An 18,141-nucleotide genomic window follows, 5' to 3' on the forward strand; every position below is an offset into this window, starting at 1 on the left:
CGGCCAACGCACGCTGGTACGCCTCGTCGTCTTCCAGGCTCCCGTCGTCGTCCAGCGCCAGGCGCACGACGCGCTGCATGTCCCACGACGTCAGCTCGTGCTGGTCGGTGAGCTCGGGCCCGTCGGAGCGCGCCTCGAAGCCTGACAGCAGCAGGCTCGTCCTGTCCCTCGACCCTCCGAATCCTCCTGCAGCTCGCGCGAAGCCGCCCTGGTACGGGCGCACCGAGAACTGGGCGCCGCAGCCGTCCTCGTCGTCGTCATCATCCTCGTAGTCGTCACCGGCGAAGGTCTGGCTATGCAAGGTCCGCGCGCCGCTGAGATCAAACTCCCCGAACTCCATGTCGCTGCCGCTCTCGTCTTCGTCCTCGTCCGATGCCGGCTCATCGGACGCGTCGATGAAGGTGACACGAAGGCGGAACTCCATGCCGCTGAGGCCGTCGACCGCCGCAGAGTCCCCGCATCTGGCCCGGACGAGCCCCGCCGCTGCCTTGGTTGCCGCCGTGACATCCGGGCGCAGCATCGGGTTGTCGAGCCTGGCCACGAGCTCTCCGAACGCACGGTCCGCCGCGCCCTGGCGAACCAGGTCGCGCAGCGGCACGCGGCAGGTCACGTCCTCCATCGTGTCGACATCCTCCAGGCCGGCGCCGTGGTCGCTGCGCAGCTCGACGAGGAGACGGAGCGTCGCCGTTGGCTCCGAACCACGCGGATCCGCGGCCGGGATCTCGGCGAGCAGGACCAGTTTGTCGGGATTGCTGACCAGGACGTGCTCGCTGGCGGTGGCCATGTCTAGTCTAGCTGCGCTTAGCCTTTCACGGACAGATGGATGTGTTTCTTCTGCACACACAGGATGGTTTGATGGTTTGAGGCTTTGGACTGCTGGTCTGGACCTCCTTATGTAGCGAGATGATATCCGAAGAAAAGAGGAATTCGATTCGGACGAGAAGTCGCGTACCGCCATACCGAAGCAGAACCGTTGCGAACCGGATAGGGACTAGGGAGGGTGATTAAAGCAAAAGAGCCCCTGCCGTCCACCGTCCCCGTCTCGGTCTCCCATTCTTCGTCTCGGCAGCAACCACCGCCGCCGAGCGTCTCGAAACCCTAATCCTAAACCTCGCCTCGTGTCCATGGAGAACCCCAGGCCCCCGCCGCCAGCCATCACGCCTCCCATGGCTCCCCTCCCCATACACCCGCCCATCGCCCCCATCCCCGCCCCTCCCCGCGCACCCGTGCCCGCCGCCCCCTCCACCTCCGGAGATGACGACGACGTCGAGTACGAGGTCTCCGACGACCACCGCGCCGCGCGGGAGCGCCACGAGCGCGCGGTGCAGGAGCTCCTGCAGCGGCGGCGCGCCTACGCCATGGCCGTGCCCACCAACGACTCCGCCGTGCGCGCGCGCCTCCGCCGCCTCGGCGAGCCCATCACGCTCTTCGGGGAGCGGGAGATGGAGCGCCGCGACCGCCTCCGCGCACTCATGGTCCGCCTCGAGGCCGAGGGACAGTTCGACCGCCTCCTCCGCGCGCAGGAGGACGAGCAGGGAGCCTCCGAGGAGGAGGCGGAGCAGATCCAGTACCCGTTCTACACCGAGGGTACGAAGGAACTTCTCCAGGCGCGCGTCGACATCGCGATGTACTCACTGCCCCTCGCAAAGGCCAGGGTCGAGAGAGCCAAGCGCCGCCTCGGTGACCCTGACGAGGACCCCGAGGCAGAGGCTGACCTTGTCGTCAAGCAGGCGGGGGAGTTCGTGCTCGACTGCAGCGAGATTGGAGACGACCGCCCGCTCACTGGCTGCTCATTCTCCCGAGATGCGTCAATGCTTGCTACAAGGTACAGCTTCGTACAATACGTAATAACATAGAACTGCATATAGTTTTCTTTGCATATATGACCTGGATAGCGAGGAATGCTTGCCTAAAACTACCAGATTATAATATTGTGAGTAAATTTTGAGTTCAGTTCTTATTTCTGATGCAGTGACACTGATAAACTGTTTTTATTGAGCATAGAATCCAGTTGTTAAAAAGTTGTAGTATTCCAATGACTGAAAACGATCTGAGCTGCAATTGACAGAAAATGTTATGTTTCTTCAGTTCTGTACTCTTGTGCCCATGCACATCTGCTTGGGTATTACAGTGATGACTGCTTTTCATAGGGACCCAGGTGTAGCTAGCATATGCTAGTACTTCATCATGAAGAGATACATGATAATTAACTTGATTCTGTTGTAACAAAAATACGAAATACAAATTGTCAGTCTATGATGGATTACCTAGCTAAATGAATGACACATCTTTCTTTTTTTGTACGACTAGACATTGTAGTGTCAATATGACTAGACTGCTAGATGTCCAGGACCAGAGTTTTTTCTTTTCCTTTCCTGGTAATGGAGGGTAGCAATGTAGCATCCTGGATATCAGTTAGGCCCATTGTTCTTGGACTGAGGTCTTGGCAGTATGCAGAATTGTCGGACTAACAGCAGTAACTGTATGCCTGATGATGCCCAATTCATAAATATATAGAAGTAGGTAAATCACACAGGTTCCTCCTACGCATATTAAATAAGGTCGCTGGACTTAAGATGAACAACACAATCTGCGTTCGTGTTTCTTTGTTAGCAATGTCATGTGCTGTTAGTTGTTTGTTCATGAAACCAAAGCCGTTACACCAGCATTTGCCCAAACAACTAACTTCTGCACATTGTTATTTCAAATAACCACCACTTTTGTCGTGTCTAACAGCGAAAATGACCACCACTTCAATTTTTATTTCAAATGACTACCACTTTTGTGGCTGGTTCTTTCATTTAGCCCAAACACCAGCATTTGCTGTGTCTAACAGCGAAAATGATGACTCCGGCCCACCCGTCAGTGCTGACTGGGCTGTCCGACATGGTGTAGGCGAGAGCTTGAACAGAGCTGGTGAGCTGGAGAGGGATGACTGACGGTCGGCAGAAGTCATGGAGAAGAGTGAGACGAAAGCAGCGATGACGCGGTGGAGGGTGTCATGGTAGGCAGTGCGCGACGGGGAGTCAAGAGGGGTGGTCGATGAGGAGGTCGGCTACTGGCTCGGCCAACCAGAGCTCCCCATAGGTGGTGGCCACTGGCCACTGCGCAAGGATATCTGGCCCCGCATGGCAAGATATTAATGCCACACCGACATAGCTGATCAGGCAGCCAGGCTTGCCTACGCCACATCAGCAGCCCAGTTGGCACTGGCAGGTGGGCCAGCGTCGTCAGTTTCTCCGTTAGATGTGGTAAATGCTGGTACATGGGCCAACTGCTAGAATCGACCACAAAAGTGGTGGTTGTTTGATTTTGTTTTGAAGAGCATGTAACGTTTTTTATTTCATTATATTTGCTCTTATTCTTTATATTGCATAGAAGCTTATATTCTTTTGGCCCTGCTTCCTTTGCACAAATAACCATTTGTTTCTCTTGGTTCTGTAGCTCCTGGAGTGGGATCATCAAAGTATGGAGCATGCCACAAATAACTAAAATTGCAACCCTGAAAGGTCATACAGAACGTGCAACCGATGTTGCCTTTTCTCCAGTTGATAACTGCTTAGCGACTGCCTCAGCTGATAAAACTGCTAAATTATGGAACAGTGATGGATCACTTCTAATGTCTTTTGATGGTCACCTGGATCGTCTTGCTCGCCTTGCTTTTCATCCATCTGGAAAGTACCTTGGCACAGCTAGCTTTGACAAGACTTGGAGATTGTGGGACATTAATACGGGAAAGGAACTTCTACTCCAAGAGGGGCATAGCAGAAGTGTATATGGAGTTAGCTTTCACCCAGATGGTTCTTTAGCTGCATCTTGTGGGCTTGATGCATTCGCTCGAATTTGGGATCTAAGATCAGGAAGATCATACTGTCACCTTGAGGGACATGTGAAACCTGTAAGTTCACAACATGAACCCTTCTTAAGTACTCCCTCCGTTCCATAGTTCTTGTCTCAAATTTGCCCAAAAATGGATGTATCTATTCCTAAAAAGCGTCTAGATACATGTAATATTTCAACAAGAATTATGGAACGGAGGGAGTACCTTGTAATTCTCCCATTATGACATCTCTCTTTTATGTTACTTGCTCCGTGGTTTCATGTTGCTTGATTATTTGTCGTGGAAATATATTTCTTCTTTTTCCTTCTATATTTAACATGATTTTATTTCTTCTCTCTCAGGTCCTAGGAGTCAGCTTCTCTCCTAATGGTTATCTGGTTGCAACTGGGAGTGAAGACAATTTCTGTCGAATATGGGATTTGAGGGCAAGAAAGATGTTGTATTCTATACCAGCCCATAAGAGTCTTATCTCGCATGTGAAGTTTGAGCCTCAAGAGGGTTATTATTTAGCAACTTCTTCCTATGACACAAAAGCAGCGGTATTTCAAATGGCATCTTCAATATATTTAGCAATGTTATTTGTCCCACCATCTTTAGTTCACTCATCTTCAATATTTTTTTCCAGCTTTGGTCAACACGGGATTACAAACCAATCAAAAGTTTGGCGGGCCATGAGTCAAAGGTTACTAGTTTGGATATCAGTGGAGGTAACCAATTGCTTTCAGCACTTGCCATATTTCTTGTGTAGAATTATATTTTTGGTATCTTTTTCTAGAGTAACTAATTTAGTCCTTTTATATCTGGTCACGCGCAAATTAGATCACTAGCATTCTCATTTCCTTTCTTGAAAATATCAATGATGATTATCCTTTCCACTACCTCTATTTTTCACAACTTTGTTGAAAGTATACACCCTTCTGGACTGATTTGTGTTGATCCAAAAATACTGTGAACTGTATGGATTGGTATGTTAGGTAATAAATTTAATTCGACATCACTACTTTATGTTTTTTCCAAGTGAATGACATAGTATTATTCCACCTGCTTATGAAATTTTCAACCAAAGCATAAAAATTGTCATATCCAAATCATCTAATTATTGGTCTATCTATCATTTGTGCAGATGGACAGCAGATTGTAACCGTTTCACATGATAGAACAATAAAGATTTGGTCATGCAGAAGCAGCACAGAGGATAATGAGATGGAGTTGGATTAAGGAATCGACTAACTGTTCTCGGAAACAGGTTGTCCCAGTCACTACCTTATCTGATCTACTGTTCTACACTCTTTACGTGGCATGAAGAATTTTTAGTATCTATAACCCTCAGCCTGTAAAATATGCTGTGCTCATTCTTGTCATATATACCTCATATTTTCTCAAGAACATTGCACATGTTAGTCCTTTTTGAGACGAATGAGTTTTCTGCTAAAAAAAGCAAAGGAGCTTCTTCAGTTTCGAAGAAGTACGGTGCATCGATGTAATTTTCTCTTGCTAATTTGTCATGGGATATTAACTTTTGAGTTGTAGGTGTATTTTCAACGGTTGGCTTCTCGTACTAATTTCCCCTATTTTATTCCCATTTAAACTCAGCTGTTTGTTCTGTTTGACTCTTCTTTATTCTAGTTGCAACTAAAAATAAATTGTAAAATCTTCAGCTCACTCTGTACTACAGTTGCGGTTCATTTATGTGATCTTTCAATCGTTACTTTGCATTTTGTGTGTATGCCTGTTATAAATATGTATACATCAAAATCCGTTAGCAAATGCCTTCTGAAAAACTTATGTAGAAGCTTTCCATATATTAAGCCTTATAAGAAGGGAAAATAATTCGAAAATGTCTTCGAATGCCCGAGCATCAGGCATTCAAGGATACACTTTATACAGGTTCTTTTCTGCAAGTAGAAGTTGGAGTTCAAGAAAGAAATTGCAACGCAGGAAATAATGGGGGACAAGGGTGTGTGCTGTACGTCTGCCACGGCTTCTGCTTGCCATCTGCCACGGTTTCTGCTCATCCTCAGCCAAGTCTTTTCGAGGATGCCTACTCACTGAACCGGAAGAGATAGATACTTCGCAGTTCCAAACCCTAGCAGTTAGCAACAGAGGCCACCGGGCCCTGCTGGCCTTGCTCTTGTCAACTGGGAAGTTTGGAATGAAAAAAAACACAGATTTTTGGAAGCTCTTTTGCAACAATATAAACAGACACCAAATTATCATGTACCGCTAATATTTTGTCTTGGTTGGAACATAACCAATTTGTAGTGCGCATGTAGGACTATAGGAGTCCTAAAAGGATGAATTTGACATGAGCCTAGCCTAGAACAAGATGGTGGAGTCGGATCATAATCGCCTTTTGGGGGCCAGTGATACCAAGCTCTCCTGATAGAGAAACCACGTCGCGTCGAGATCGCGGCGGATCTCCTGGCGGCCGCTCACGACCTCGCCCCTCCCAAGGTTGTACACGCCGTACCGTTTCTTCTCCGTTGTCAGGATCAGCGCGTCCCCCTCGGCGCTGACGTGGGCGACCGCCAAGTAGCGCGCCGGCCATGGATGCTGCAGGAAGCTAACGTCGATCGTGTACCTGCAAGCCCACGACGCCTCGTCCTCGTAGTTCTCGAGCACCCGCACGCCGAGAGTCCGCTCGTATTCGGCGAACAAGGACGCGCCCAGCTCCCCGTCCACCGCCACGAGCTGGCCGCTCGTGTGAGGGCCGCGCATCTGGCGGAACTCCTCCGAGACGGTGTCGTACACGACCACCCCTGTCCTGGGGAGCCACCACTGCAGCCAGTGCAGGCAGCCGCGGCGCATCACCGGCTTCTCGTGAAACACCAAGTCATGCTCATTCATCCGTATTTTGGGCGGCCCGATCATCCTGGCGGCCCTCTGTTGATGGCCCGCCGCCGCCACCAGGAACTGCATCCGTTGGGGGCATTTCGATCGATACTCCTCAGCACGCATCATCCTGAAGAGGACGCGGTACTCGGCCGTGGGCGCGTGCAAGTAGAAGCGCGCCACGTACTCGACGGGGCAGCTCAGGTCACCGGTGCTCGGGATGACGTCGGCTTGCTGCCGCGTCGCGGGGTTGCACACGACAGCTGACTCCGTGGACAGGACTGATGGGCTCGGCTGTCCGGCACGAGAGGAGGAGTAAGCCGTCGCAGCAGCCTTCGTGGACAGATTGGTCAGCGCCGGCGCAATGGAGGGGAACAATCGCTGTTGTAGTTGGTTGGTCACCGGCGGCGTGGGAGACCGGGAGCGTGTAGATGGCATTGTTGGCGTCGCAGGTGCAGTCGTTGCGGTCCCTGAGGAGGAGGATGCCGCGCGGGGAACGCTGGTGGAGCTGGCGGATGAAGCTGGGGTCGGAGAGGAGGCGGCGCCACGACTTGCACACGGCGTGGGACCGGAGGACGGACTTGGCCGGCAGGAGGGCGAAGATCTCCGCGAGGACGTCGTCCGGCAGCTCCGGAGCTCCCTCGCCAGGTAACCGCTGACCAGATCCATGGACCTTCTTCGTTCTTGGGTTTTCCTTGGTTCTTGCTTGGACGAGACTTAGTGGGCGGCCGTTGGCTGGTTAAGCCCAGCCAGCCAACGGCCCATACATGCAAAGTATCAGTCCCGCGTTCTCCGGAAACCCACTTTGGCTCCGGGATCCAGTGCTTTCTATAGTTCAAACTTCATGAAAATCAATTTTAAAAAAATCTGATTTTTTTTTGTAGTGTTAGTATAGACGTATACTACATATCTGTACATTTTCGTGTAAAGATTTATTGATTTGGAGGGAGCACTGGATCCTGGGAGCCAAAAATCCACGTTTGGAGCCCGAGAAGGCCGAATTTATTTGTTATCAAGGGAAAGAATCTAGGGTTAGTGAAAAGTAATAAATTAGACCAACTTTGTCGGTCTATCCTTGATATAGAAATCGAAATGTTAAAATAAGAAGAAATCCCATTTTGGAAGATTTGGATTTTTTATTAAAGTCTATCGGAATAAATCCCCCGTCTTCGATTTCTATAGAAGAGGGAATTTTTTTATCGAAGGAAATAAGAAAAAAGGGTATGTTGGTACTCTTTTGAAAGAAACAGAGAATAGGAATTCCCGAAGTAATTCTAAACCCAAGGATTTAAAAAATTAAAGATAAAACATTCCCGAACAACTAAACACAATTTAAAATTGTTCTTATCAACAGAATTGGATCACAATAAAGAATAAAAGTCAATTCGTTCGAAATGAGACAAAGACTAATTAGTCAAACCGGGATTGCATGTTGTGCATGTGCACGCGCATTAATTTTGTTCCAAAAAGTTCAAAAGGCCACAACTTTCAAATCGATTGTCGAAATTATTATCCGTTTCCACTCTTGGCTCTATCGCGATGGAAATCTTCAAAACTTGCTCCAAGTTGGGTATATTCTCACAAACTTATACAAAAAGCAACTTTTCTAATAAACAATGCAAGTTTTTTATATTTTTTGCAAACTAGTTGAAATAATTGGCAACTTTGTCTACTATGCTATGGTGGAACGAAAGTTGCATGTACAGAAGCCTAACTTGCCACCAAAATAAGAGAAAGTTGCTGCTCTACCCAAAATTTGACAGTAAAGGAGCTAATGTCTTCTTCGATGTTACAGTGAAGAAAATGTTTCTTCTGTCTTAGCAATTTTAACTCTTATATACCAACTTTGGCAACCTATGCAAATGGATTGGGCGAAAGTTGCTAGAGGGGATCAATAGTAAGTAACTTTTCAGGTTTTCGTTTGGCTTCTCCTTAGTGACAGGCTCAACACCAGAAACATGCTCCGTAGAAGGCATTTCCAGGTGGATTCAGGATACAATTGTGATCTTTGCGACACTGGCACTGAAGAAAATCTTGATCACCTCGGTCCTGTTGGCAATCCATCAACATCAATTTGGCCGGAGGGTATATCCTGCATGGAGGCTCTCCCTGGGGATCAAAAGACAGTTTGATAACCCCTTATTTTTCTTTGATAACTTTTCAATTGCTGCCTGGGATATTTGGAAGTCCTGAAACAGAAGCATTTTCGAAGGGGAAATTCCTAGCACGCAATCATGCCTCGAGAGATTTAGATCTGATTTGGCTCTTTTGGGTTTTAGGGTCCCTCAATCCCTTTCTACAGCTCACTCTAGCCTGGTAAACTCTTTATGATTTTTTAGGGGCTGGCCCCTCTTGTACATATGTAAACCTAATATACCGCAGTAGGAGCCTCTCCTATTGTTTTCGCGTAAAAAAACCGAGGGTTCGCAATCCCGCGCGTTCTGAACAAAAAAATTGATCGTCAAATCAGCCACTTAGGTCTCGTTTGGCGTTAGTGTATTTTTAGTCAAGGATGCATTAGATATTTGAGTGGATTGAGCGTTCATCAAATAGTCTCTTAAACTCCTTTTCACCAAAAGTGCTAGTACGAGAAGTGTTTCTAATTGGTAATGTACAAAATTGAAGTGTTTTGTGATAGAAAATTTAGGGATAATCCTCTCCAATCTCTCCTTATCAAACAAACCATTTAGGGTTTCTAATATTTTTTAATTTGGAGGTGAGTGGGCCAAAATAATGCTCATGCGCTATTCCACAACCCCCATCACAAAAGGTTATTTTCTACACAGAAACACACCGACTACGATGTAAACGACTAGGCGCATTCAAACCCACACAGAGCGCCAAAGTCATCATTGACGCGATGTCGAGGACTCATCACCTCACTATAAAAAATAATCCATGCATCTAAAATGTGAGTCCTCATTAAACCTTGGGTTTGATCCCTGCTGAGTTAGGAGTACAACCATCACCTCTAACCATCCAACCAGTAATTGGTTCCCACCGAGCATAGCAGTTGATTATTGAAACAGCAGACTACTGATCTGATATGCATAGTTGGAAAACAGTCCAAATATATCCTCAAAGTACAAACCAGCCATATTTAATTGGATTTCCCCTTGATATGATCTAACAGTGTGTCAATTAAATGCTCCCTTTTCAAAACAGAAAAGTATATATCATAGAATATCAGTCCCATTCCGGGCCCAAAATTTAAAATGGGCCAAGTTATATTTCAACCCAATATTGAAGTCTTGGGGCACACGTAGTACAACTTGAGTATCTAACTGTCCGCTCTTTTAATCGTTCCAGACGTCTTGCAGCAGGAAGAGGTAGGACATCTTTCTCATGTTTCTCTCTTGCCTTTTCCTCTTCGGAGTCCATTGATCCCAATGGCAAGCCAGTGCTTTGGATGATAAATTGTCAACCTTTCTATGATTTGAAAAACTAAAACTCTTTTTTGTTCCTTTCGAACATACGACCTCTGTTCCTAAATGTAAGAAATTCTAACTTTGTTATAAGTGAATTTTTTTAAAGTTTGATCAAATTTATAGGAAAATGTATCAGCGTTTAGAAGACCAAATTTATGAAAATATATATCACGATGAATTTAATAAAACTAATATATAGTCGTAGATGTTGAATGCTTTTTATAAAATTGGTCAAAATTTAAGAAATTTGACTTATAGGACAAAGTTAAAACTTTTTATATTTATAAACAGAGTGAGTACCATGACTTAGTCGTAAAGCACCTCGGATTACATGAGTAGCTTGCAAGATCTCAGATTCTCAGGATAACATCTCCCTTTCAGACTTGCTCAGAAAGCAACACCTCACCATTACCAGCAAACTATTCACATTTGTAATTGCGGATAGGGAGAAACAAAAATCATTTAAAATTTGAAGAAAGAAAAGAAATCATGGTTGAGGCGGGTTTTCTCTTCTCAATTTTTGTTTTGCAATTGAAAGAGACGCTACCATCATGTACCAGAAAAGCATCACAGCCAATCTCATTCTGGGAAGAAGTACAATTATTCGGACAAGATGCACCACCATGCATGGGGTTGACAGGTACAGGGCACAATTATTCAGAGAAGAAGAACCAGAAGATGCATACACACGCAGCCCCTCTGCGTGCATGAGTACGTCACCGTGTGATCTTTGGAGTCAACTTGCTTAACCGTGTGCAGACTGCAGACCAACATGGAGAATCCTGACATTCGATAAATACGGAAATCCTTACAGCTTGGCTTGGGATCAGCACCCTTTTGCAGGTGAAGATACTGATTTTGTGGTATCCTCGTGGTCTTATCTGCTGCTGATTCGTTCAGACCTCTCTCACACGTCCGTTGTTAATCTGATATTGTTACTTGGACTTTTGCCGTCCATTTCGTCCAGCAGGCCAGGGCATCGATCTTTATTAAAACAAAAATCATAGAACTCAGATGTGATGCCAAGTCATGTCGACAGCATATTTGACTTTTAGGATCGAAAAGCATATTTTGAAACTCCTTGAGTTTTATAAGATGTTTTTGCTTCGTCTTAAGTCAAATTTTATAAAGTTTGATCATGTTTATAAAAAATGTACCGATATCTACTAATTTTAATCAGTTTGGTTTTTTCATACCATCGGTGTAGTTACTCCCACATACGTTTTTGCTAATGCAGCTTATTTACCGATGTTGCTACCTATCGGAACCGGGCCAACCTACCATATGTCACCACATGGCATCCACAATCACACCCAGGTAACATGTATGAATGGAAATAGTAATGATATTTTAACAACATTGTAATGATATTGAAATTCCAATGATATACCAATGACACAAACGTATGTTAACGAAATGTGAAGGATATATCATCAAAAAATAAATGAAATTTCAATTATATGCCTATAAAATAGTGATATGTTAACGAAACTATATTATTTTTTGAAACTTCATTGATATTTTGTTGATATATCATTGAAAATTCATTAGCATATATTATTTCGTTGCTATATCATTGAAAAATTAATTTCATTATTATTTTATCAACATACAGTTACAATTTCATTCGTACATGCACGTTTGAGGCTTATGAATAGATCTGAGTTGATACCACCTAGCTGCACCGTGAGCTGCACACGGTAGGTTGCGCGACTTCAGGCGGACAGGGACACCGGTGAATACACGTCCCGCTGGGAATGAGCGCATCAAGGACTAGGTAAAGACACGCCACCAGCACTGATACGCCTCACGCGTCAGTTTAATTTGCAAAGCGCCCACGTCGGTCAAGGACACGGCGCGGCTGCCGTCGTGTCCTAATCGCGGCAGAATGGCCAGCAATCATCCTCACGGTCTGACTCGGATGAGGCAAAGCCTGTGAATCGCCACCTAACTGGTTACTTGGTTAGCATGTTGGTCGGCAGGCGACGGTGACGAGTTCTCCGCAGCTCGCAATCGCAAATTTTGCAACCCGCGCCGTCCATGCGGTGCTTTCTGCCCAAGTAGCATCTTTCCATCTGATTAAGCCAATGACATGGAACATTCACCACAATAAGCAATCCAAAAGTATGGTGTCTGCCTGTCTCATCGATCAGGAGGAGGAAACAGAAGAAGGAAAATGACCGGTGTCAGGGTTCTAGACGATTATTCGGCTTCCCTGAGCTGCACGTGTCCTACTGTCCTGTTCCATTCCCCCCTTGCATGATTACTATATCTCCCTGCCAAATTGCACACGAACTCTGCAGCACGGAGCCAAAACCAAAACAGAATTTGGTCGCACAAAGCGTCGTAGCAAGACCGGTTGGTAGTAGTACGAGACAAGAGCTTGGTCCATCGCTCTTCCCGCAGCCGCGGCGAGCCACCACAGCAGTCAGCAGCTGAGCAGACCTCCACATTTCTCTCTGTCTGCTAACTCTGCAGTCTGCTGCACAGTAGCTGCCTGAGCTGATAAAGGCCTTGGACAGTTGGATGGCTTTCTTGCATAGTAATAGCAGGCGCAATGCCGCCGCCGCCGCGGGCGCCTCCTTGTTGCTGCTCATGCTCGTCCTCTCCCTCTCCGTGCCCACGCGCCACGGCCACGGCCAGGGCCAGCGCCAGGGCGGCGGGGTCTTCTCCGGCTCCGCCACCCGGGGAAGCTGCCAGGAGGAGCTACGCGCGCTGGACGGGCGCGCGGCGCGGTGCCGGTACGTCAAGTCGCGGCCGCCGTGCGCGCCTGTTGGGTACGTGGACTACCTCGCGGCCTTCTACTGCGGCGAGTGGCCGGCGTGGGCGTGCGGCGTGGCCATGGCAGCGTGGCTGGCGGTGCTCTTCTACCTCCTGGGCGACACGGCGTCCGAGTACTTCTGCGCATCCCTCGAGGGCCTCTCCGCCGCGCTCGGCCTGCCCCCGGCCATTGCCGGGGCCACGCTGCTGCCGCTCGGGAACGGCGCGCCGGACGTGCTCTCCAGCCTCGTGGCCTTCTCCTCCTCCTCCGACGGCGACGATGGCGCGGGGGACGTGGGGCTCAGCGGCGTCCTGGGCGGCGCGCTGTTCGTGTCCACGGTCGTAGCCGGCACCGTCGCCCTCGTCGCTGCCCGCAAAAGCCGTGGCGGAGGCGCTGGCGTCGTGATCGAGCGGCCCGGGTTCGTGCGCGACGCGTGCTTCCTCCTCGTCGCGCTCTGCTACCTCCTCGCCGTGCTGATCACTGGCGCTGTCACGGTTTGGGCCGCCGCCGCCTTCCTCTCCCTCTACGTTGCTTACGTCCTCCTCGTCTGGACCTCCCACTGCTGCTCCGAAACCCACGCCGCCTACGACGACGACGACGACAGCAGCACGAAGCCGCCTTGTGATAACGACGACCTCGCCGCCCCGCTCCTCCCAGTCGTCGGCTCCTCCAACTCCAAGACTGGGTCCACGACGACTGGGCCCAGTGGGCCGCGAAGACCGCTCCTAGCCCTGCTGCTCGCGGCGCTCCACTCGCCGCTGTACCTTCCGCGGCGCCTCACGATCCCGGACATCGCGGCCCACCGCTGGTCCAGGCCCAGCGCCATCGCCTCCGCGCTGCTCTCCCCTCTCCTCATCGCCGCCACCACCACGACCCCCTCACTCACCGCGCTCCTCGCGGGCGCCCTGACCGGCATCCTCCTGGCCATCGCCGCAGCCCTGACAACAAACCCCTGCGCCCCACCACAGGCGCGCGCGCGGCTCCCGTGGCTGGCCGGCGGGTTCCTGATGTCCGTCCTCTGGTCCTACCTACTGGCCCAGGAGCTCGTCTCCCTCCTGGTGTCCGCCGCCGTCATCGCGGGGGTACCCGCCAGCGTGCTGGGGGTGACCGTGCTGGCGTGGGGGAACTCCGTGGGCGACCTGGTGTCCGACGTGGCCATGGCGGCGGTGTCCGACGCGGGGGCACGGACGGCCGTGGCGGGGTGCTACGCGGGCCCGGCGTTCAACACGGTGGTGGGGCTGGGGCTGTCGCTGGCCGTGGCGGCGGCGGCAAGGTACCCGGAGCCATACGAGGTCCCCGTGGAGGCGTCGGCGTACGTGACCGTGGGGTTCCTGGCGGCCGGGCTGGCGTGGGCGCTGGCCGTGCTGCCGGCGCGCGGGATGAGGCTGGACGCCGTGCTCGGGGCCGGGCTCATACTCGTCTACCTCTGCTTCCTCGCCGTCAGGCTCGCCGACGCCGTCGGCGTCGTCAGCTTAGATTCTCTCTTGACAAGACCCTGAACTAGTGATCTGATCGCGCAACCACATACGGACGTCAATTGTTGTTTGATTTTGATGGTGCACCCGCAAGATCGAGGAGGGGGGAGAAGAAGACACACAGCGGAGGAATCTTGTTGTACACTGCCAGCGAACTAACTAACTAACTACACGAGTGTGTGCAAAGTGAAGAGATCGTATGTGACAAAGGGCGTGTTTGGTCGGGCTGACGCCCCCAGCTCGCAGCGCAGCCGCGATGCAGCAGCCGGGCTGCAGCAGCCTGCATGCAATCCTCTCGCTGGAGCCGATTGTTTGGTAGCCTTGCGGCAGTTGGCGGTGGAGGAGGAGAAAAGGAGGAGAAACGCCAGTGGAGGAGGAGAAAACGAGGAGAAACGGCCACGGAATCTCGGGGGAATAGCACAGGAGGACCCGCAGGGGATGGCCGGCGTCCAGATCTCGGAGGAGGACTGGCTGAGGAGGAACGGCGTGATCTCAGAGGAAGAAAGGTGGGGGATCTCGAGGAGGAGCCGCTCCTCGTGCGAACTGCGGCGGAGGAAAATGGATGGGCGGTGGAGCAGCTGGCCGGCAGCACGTGGCGGCGGCGGAGCGGCGCAAGTCGGGAAGAAACGGAAGACGAAAGAGACGAGAGAGCGCCGCTGCACCAGAAAAACGCCCGATTCGGGCGTATCTGGCATGCAGGCTGTAGCCCGTTTTTTGCAGCTGCGATGCAGCGTGCGGGTGCAGGCCAAGGCCCGTGCAGGGAACCAAACTGGTCCGTTTTTGCAGCTCGGCTGCGGGCCAAGGCCCATGCGGGAGACCAAACACGCCCAAAGTGAACGATGCATTGCTTACACGTGGTTTTGTTTGTCTGAATCTGCTTTTGGTTTGGCCTCGTGCGTTTTGCACTCTCATCGCTCATTAGTAAGAGAATGTTCCAAATTGCGATCTACTACGTTAAAGAAAGACCGACCAAGGGCTACATTTGGCTCTATCCACCTTATCGATCCACAGATGCCCCACCGTTCGCTAACTAAAAATTGTGAAGAATTCTGGTAAAAATTGTGAAAATAGCATAAAGGATGAGCAAGATTGTATGGCAACCAAAATATTGGTAAGCCGGATTTGGGCAAAAACCAAACAAACGCTAAATGTCTAGTTTTTTATTCAAGTAAAATGCATCGGAGGTCCTAATTCTTTCGCAAATATCCCAAATAGGTTCTAATTTTTTGAAACCGCACATTTTAGTCCTAATAGTTTCATAAGTGGTTATCCCATGTCCTATACTGGCTCTGACGCATGCCGCCTGCCTACGTGGCTCTTCGGGCCCACTCGTCAGATCCCAACGCGGACGCTATTTTGCAAATAACCCCTCCCTTCTCCTCTTCTTTCCCCCGTCACCCCACCTCTCTTTCTCTGCTCTCTTGTCTCCTCTTCTCCGTGACGCAAAGGCGACCCGACGGCGATGAGAGCGACGGCGAAGAAATCGCCATTGCGGTGCGGCGGACGATGCAGGCCACTCCACCGAGATGGCCCCAGTCCGACGGGGCCCCGGTGCCAGCCAGCCTCTGTACAGTAAGTAAAACCCTAGTCTGGCGGAATCTCAACCCTAACCTAACCTCCATTGCTGTTTTCACAAAAATTTGTATCAATTAGTTGTACTCAATGATAGGTACAAGTAGTTTGGTATGATTTTGAGCACAAATTTTGTCATTTTTCTTGGTAGGACCAAGTGATTCGCTATTCTCTGTAAGCATCAGTCATGGGGGATTCTTCTGTGGCTTCGGGGCGAACAAGTCTTATGTAGATGACATGGTTGATTGGTTTGATGGATGTGAGGTTGATACATGGTCACCTATTTGGATTAAGGACTTCATAGAACAGTTGGGCTACACACAACAAGTGTAAGGTGTACTAGCTTCTTCCTGGGAAGAACATGGGTGATGGATTACGCATTGTTGACCGTGATGCCGACACTTTAGCCATGGCTTCAGTTGTTCCAAAGTTTATGATTGTCTCACTCTATGTTGACCATAAAGATGATCTTTTTAGCAACCTGTGTTTGGATGATGTTTGCATTGTTGGCTCACCACCACTGCCTCCTGTCTTGAGCCCAACGAGACTAGGCATGAACAATGCAGAGAGGAGTAGCCAAGCAGCTAAAGGGAAAGAGAGAGTGCCTGACCACAATGTTATGCATAGGAGTAGAAGAAATGTTGAACCAACAGATGCAGATGTAGATGCTGATGGAAGTAGTTCAGATGACAGCGGTTCAAACTGGGTAGACTGACAATGAGATAGGGAAAGATTGGTATGATCTTTTTGATGATGTGCATGAGACGAGTGCTGACAGAAAGAAGAAGGCTAAAGAAGAGTGTGATAGTGACTATGATTCAGAAGAAATGGAACTGCCAGAAAAGGATGAGTCAGAAAATGAATAAGTAATAGTAGTGGATGCAACAGGAAACATGCAGAAAAGGAAGAAGAAAAAGGTTAAGCATACAAGATTCAAGCCTGAGCATATGAAAGTTGTCAATTTCCAATTAGGCATGGTGTTTCCAACTGTTGGGCATTACATGAGTGAATGATGCAAAGAATGACAGGCAAAGGATTAATATTACAGAACATTGTGATGAAGATTGTAGCTGGTATTTGTTTGCCTCCCCTGACAGTAGGACTGAAAGCCGGGTTGTGAAGAACTATACTGGCCAGCACACATGCTCAAGGGAGTGGGAATGCAAAGTACTTAGCTGCCAAGTATATTGAGTCCTTTAGGGAAGATGATAAGATGTTCCTTAAGAACTTTGCAAGCATGGTTCAGCTTGACTTCAACATGACACCATCCAGAAGCAAACTACAAAGACAAGAAGGCTAGCAATGAAGAAGATACTTGGGAATGAATTAAAGCAATATAACATGTTGTGGGACTTTTCAGCTGAGGTAAGAAGATCAAATCCTGAATCAACCATGTTCTTTAGTCTGTTAGATGGCAAGTTCAGTACCACGTACATGTCATTGGATGCTTGCAAGAGAGGGTTCTCGGCAGAGTGGCATGCGTCGTCTGCCGCCCGGCAATGGCGGTTTCTTCGCCGTCGCTCTCGTCCCTGACGAGTGGGCCCGAAGAGCCATATAGGCAGGCGGCACACACCAGAGCCAGTATAGGACCTGGAATGAATCACTTATGAAACTTTTAGAACTAAAATGTGCAGTTTCAAAGAATTGGGACTAACTTAAGACATTTGCGAAAGAATTAGGACCTATGATGCATTTTACTCTCTTTTTTTCGGATCAAATGTCTAGTTGTTAGTGTGTAAAACGGTAGGGAGTTCACTGCTTGTAAAACTAATAGCAATTGTGCGATTCATTTTGAGGAATGTTTATCAAAGTTTTGTTCTAAACTTCTTAATAAGACACTCTGCCATAAGTAACAGTTCACGTCTAATAGTTTTGTGAGAAATAAATTGATTTTCTCATGCATCTCTGATGAAAAATTAACTTGTGCTGAAAATTACGAAACTACGCATTTGTGCTAAATTTTTCACACAACACCCGATTCTCCCATTTGACAACAGATCTGACATCTTAGGTCCACTCATTATCTTCTTCCTCCTCAGTTGGACAGGTGGGACAAGAACTTGAAGTTCATTTGCGCCATAGGCGACACAGTCCCACACGATAACAATTGGATCGTGTCACAATCCCACACAAAAGCAACATATCGATACTCTTATTGAAGATAGCTATATTGGTGCCCTACACTTGTGGGTCATCAAGCGCGTAGCCCCTTTCCATCAAAATGATCCTCAA

At 48.9% G+C, this 18,141-nt stretch overlaps 2 protein-coding genes across 3 annotated transcripts; both read left to right on the forward strand.

The window, feature by feature from the left end:
* The first annotated feature begins 959 nt into the window (after positions 1 to 959).
* On the forward strand, positions 960 to 6,066 carry LOC100846442 (U4/U6 small nuclear ribonucleoprotein PRP4-like protein). Of its 2 annotated transcripts, XM_010230314.3 has the most exons (6): positions 960 to 1,825; positions 3,445 to 3,898; positions 4,183 to 4,380; positions 4,467 to 4,548; positions 4,965 to 5,087; positions 5,704 to 6,066. In XM_010230314.3, the coding sequence occupies exons 1-5, from the start codon at positions 1,125 to 1,127 to the stop codon at positions 5,057 to 5,059; spliced, it is 1,530 nt and encodes a 509-aa protein (XP_010228616.1). In that variant the 5' UTR covers positions 960 to 1,124; the 3' UTR covers positions 5,060 to 5,087; positions 5,704 to 6,066. The 2 variants fall into 2 exon arrangements, with proteins under 2 accessions (XP_010228616.1, XP_003557864.1); XM_003557816.4 differs by lacking the exon at positions 5,704 to 6,066 and having other exon boundaries at positions 963 to 1,825; positions 4,965 to 5,498.
* A 6,056-nt stretch (positions 6,067 to 12,122) lies between these two features.
* Positions 12,123 to 15,286, forward strand: LOC100826312 (cation/calcium exchanger 1). The gene has a single exon (XM_003561582.4). The coding sequence runs from the start codon at positions 12,628 to 12,630 to the stop codon at positions 14,359 to 14,361; it is 1,734 nt and encodes a 577-aa protein (XP_003561630.1). The 5' UTR covers positions 12,123 to 12,627; the 3' UTR covers positions 14,362 to 15,286.
* The last annotated feature ends 2,855 nt before the right edge of the window (positions 15,287 to 18,141 follow it).

This window comes from Brachypodium distachyon, chromosome 1, assembly GCF_000005505.3.
Source record: "Brachypodium distachyon strain Bd21 chromosome 1, Brachypodium_distachyon_v3.0, whole genome shotgun sequence".
Lineage (NCBI taxonomy): Eukaryota > Viridiplantae > Streptophyta > Magnoliopsida > Poales > Poaceae > Brachypodium > Brachypodium distachyon.

Excerpts from the sequence above, each read along its gene's own strand:
- LOC100846442 (XM_010230314.3), top strand. The coding sequence starts at position 1,125 with ATGGAGAACCCCAGGCCCCCGCCGCCAGCCATCACGCCTCCCATGGCT. Across the intron at positions 3,899-4,182 it reads TTGAGGGACATGTGAAACCT|GTCCTAGGAGTCAGCTTCTC; the intron begins GTAAGTTCACAA and ends CTTCTCTCTCAG. Across the intron at positions 4,549-4,964 it reads TAGTTTGGATATCAGTGGAG|ATGGACAGCAGATTGTAACC; the intron begins GTAACCAATTGC and ends TCATTTGTGCAG.
- LOC100826312 (XM_003561582.4), top strand. The coding sequence starts at position 12,628 with ATGGCTTTCTTGCATAGTAATAGCAGGCGCAATGCCGCCGCCGCCGCG.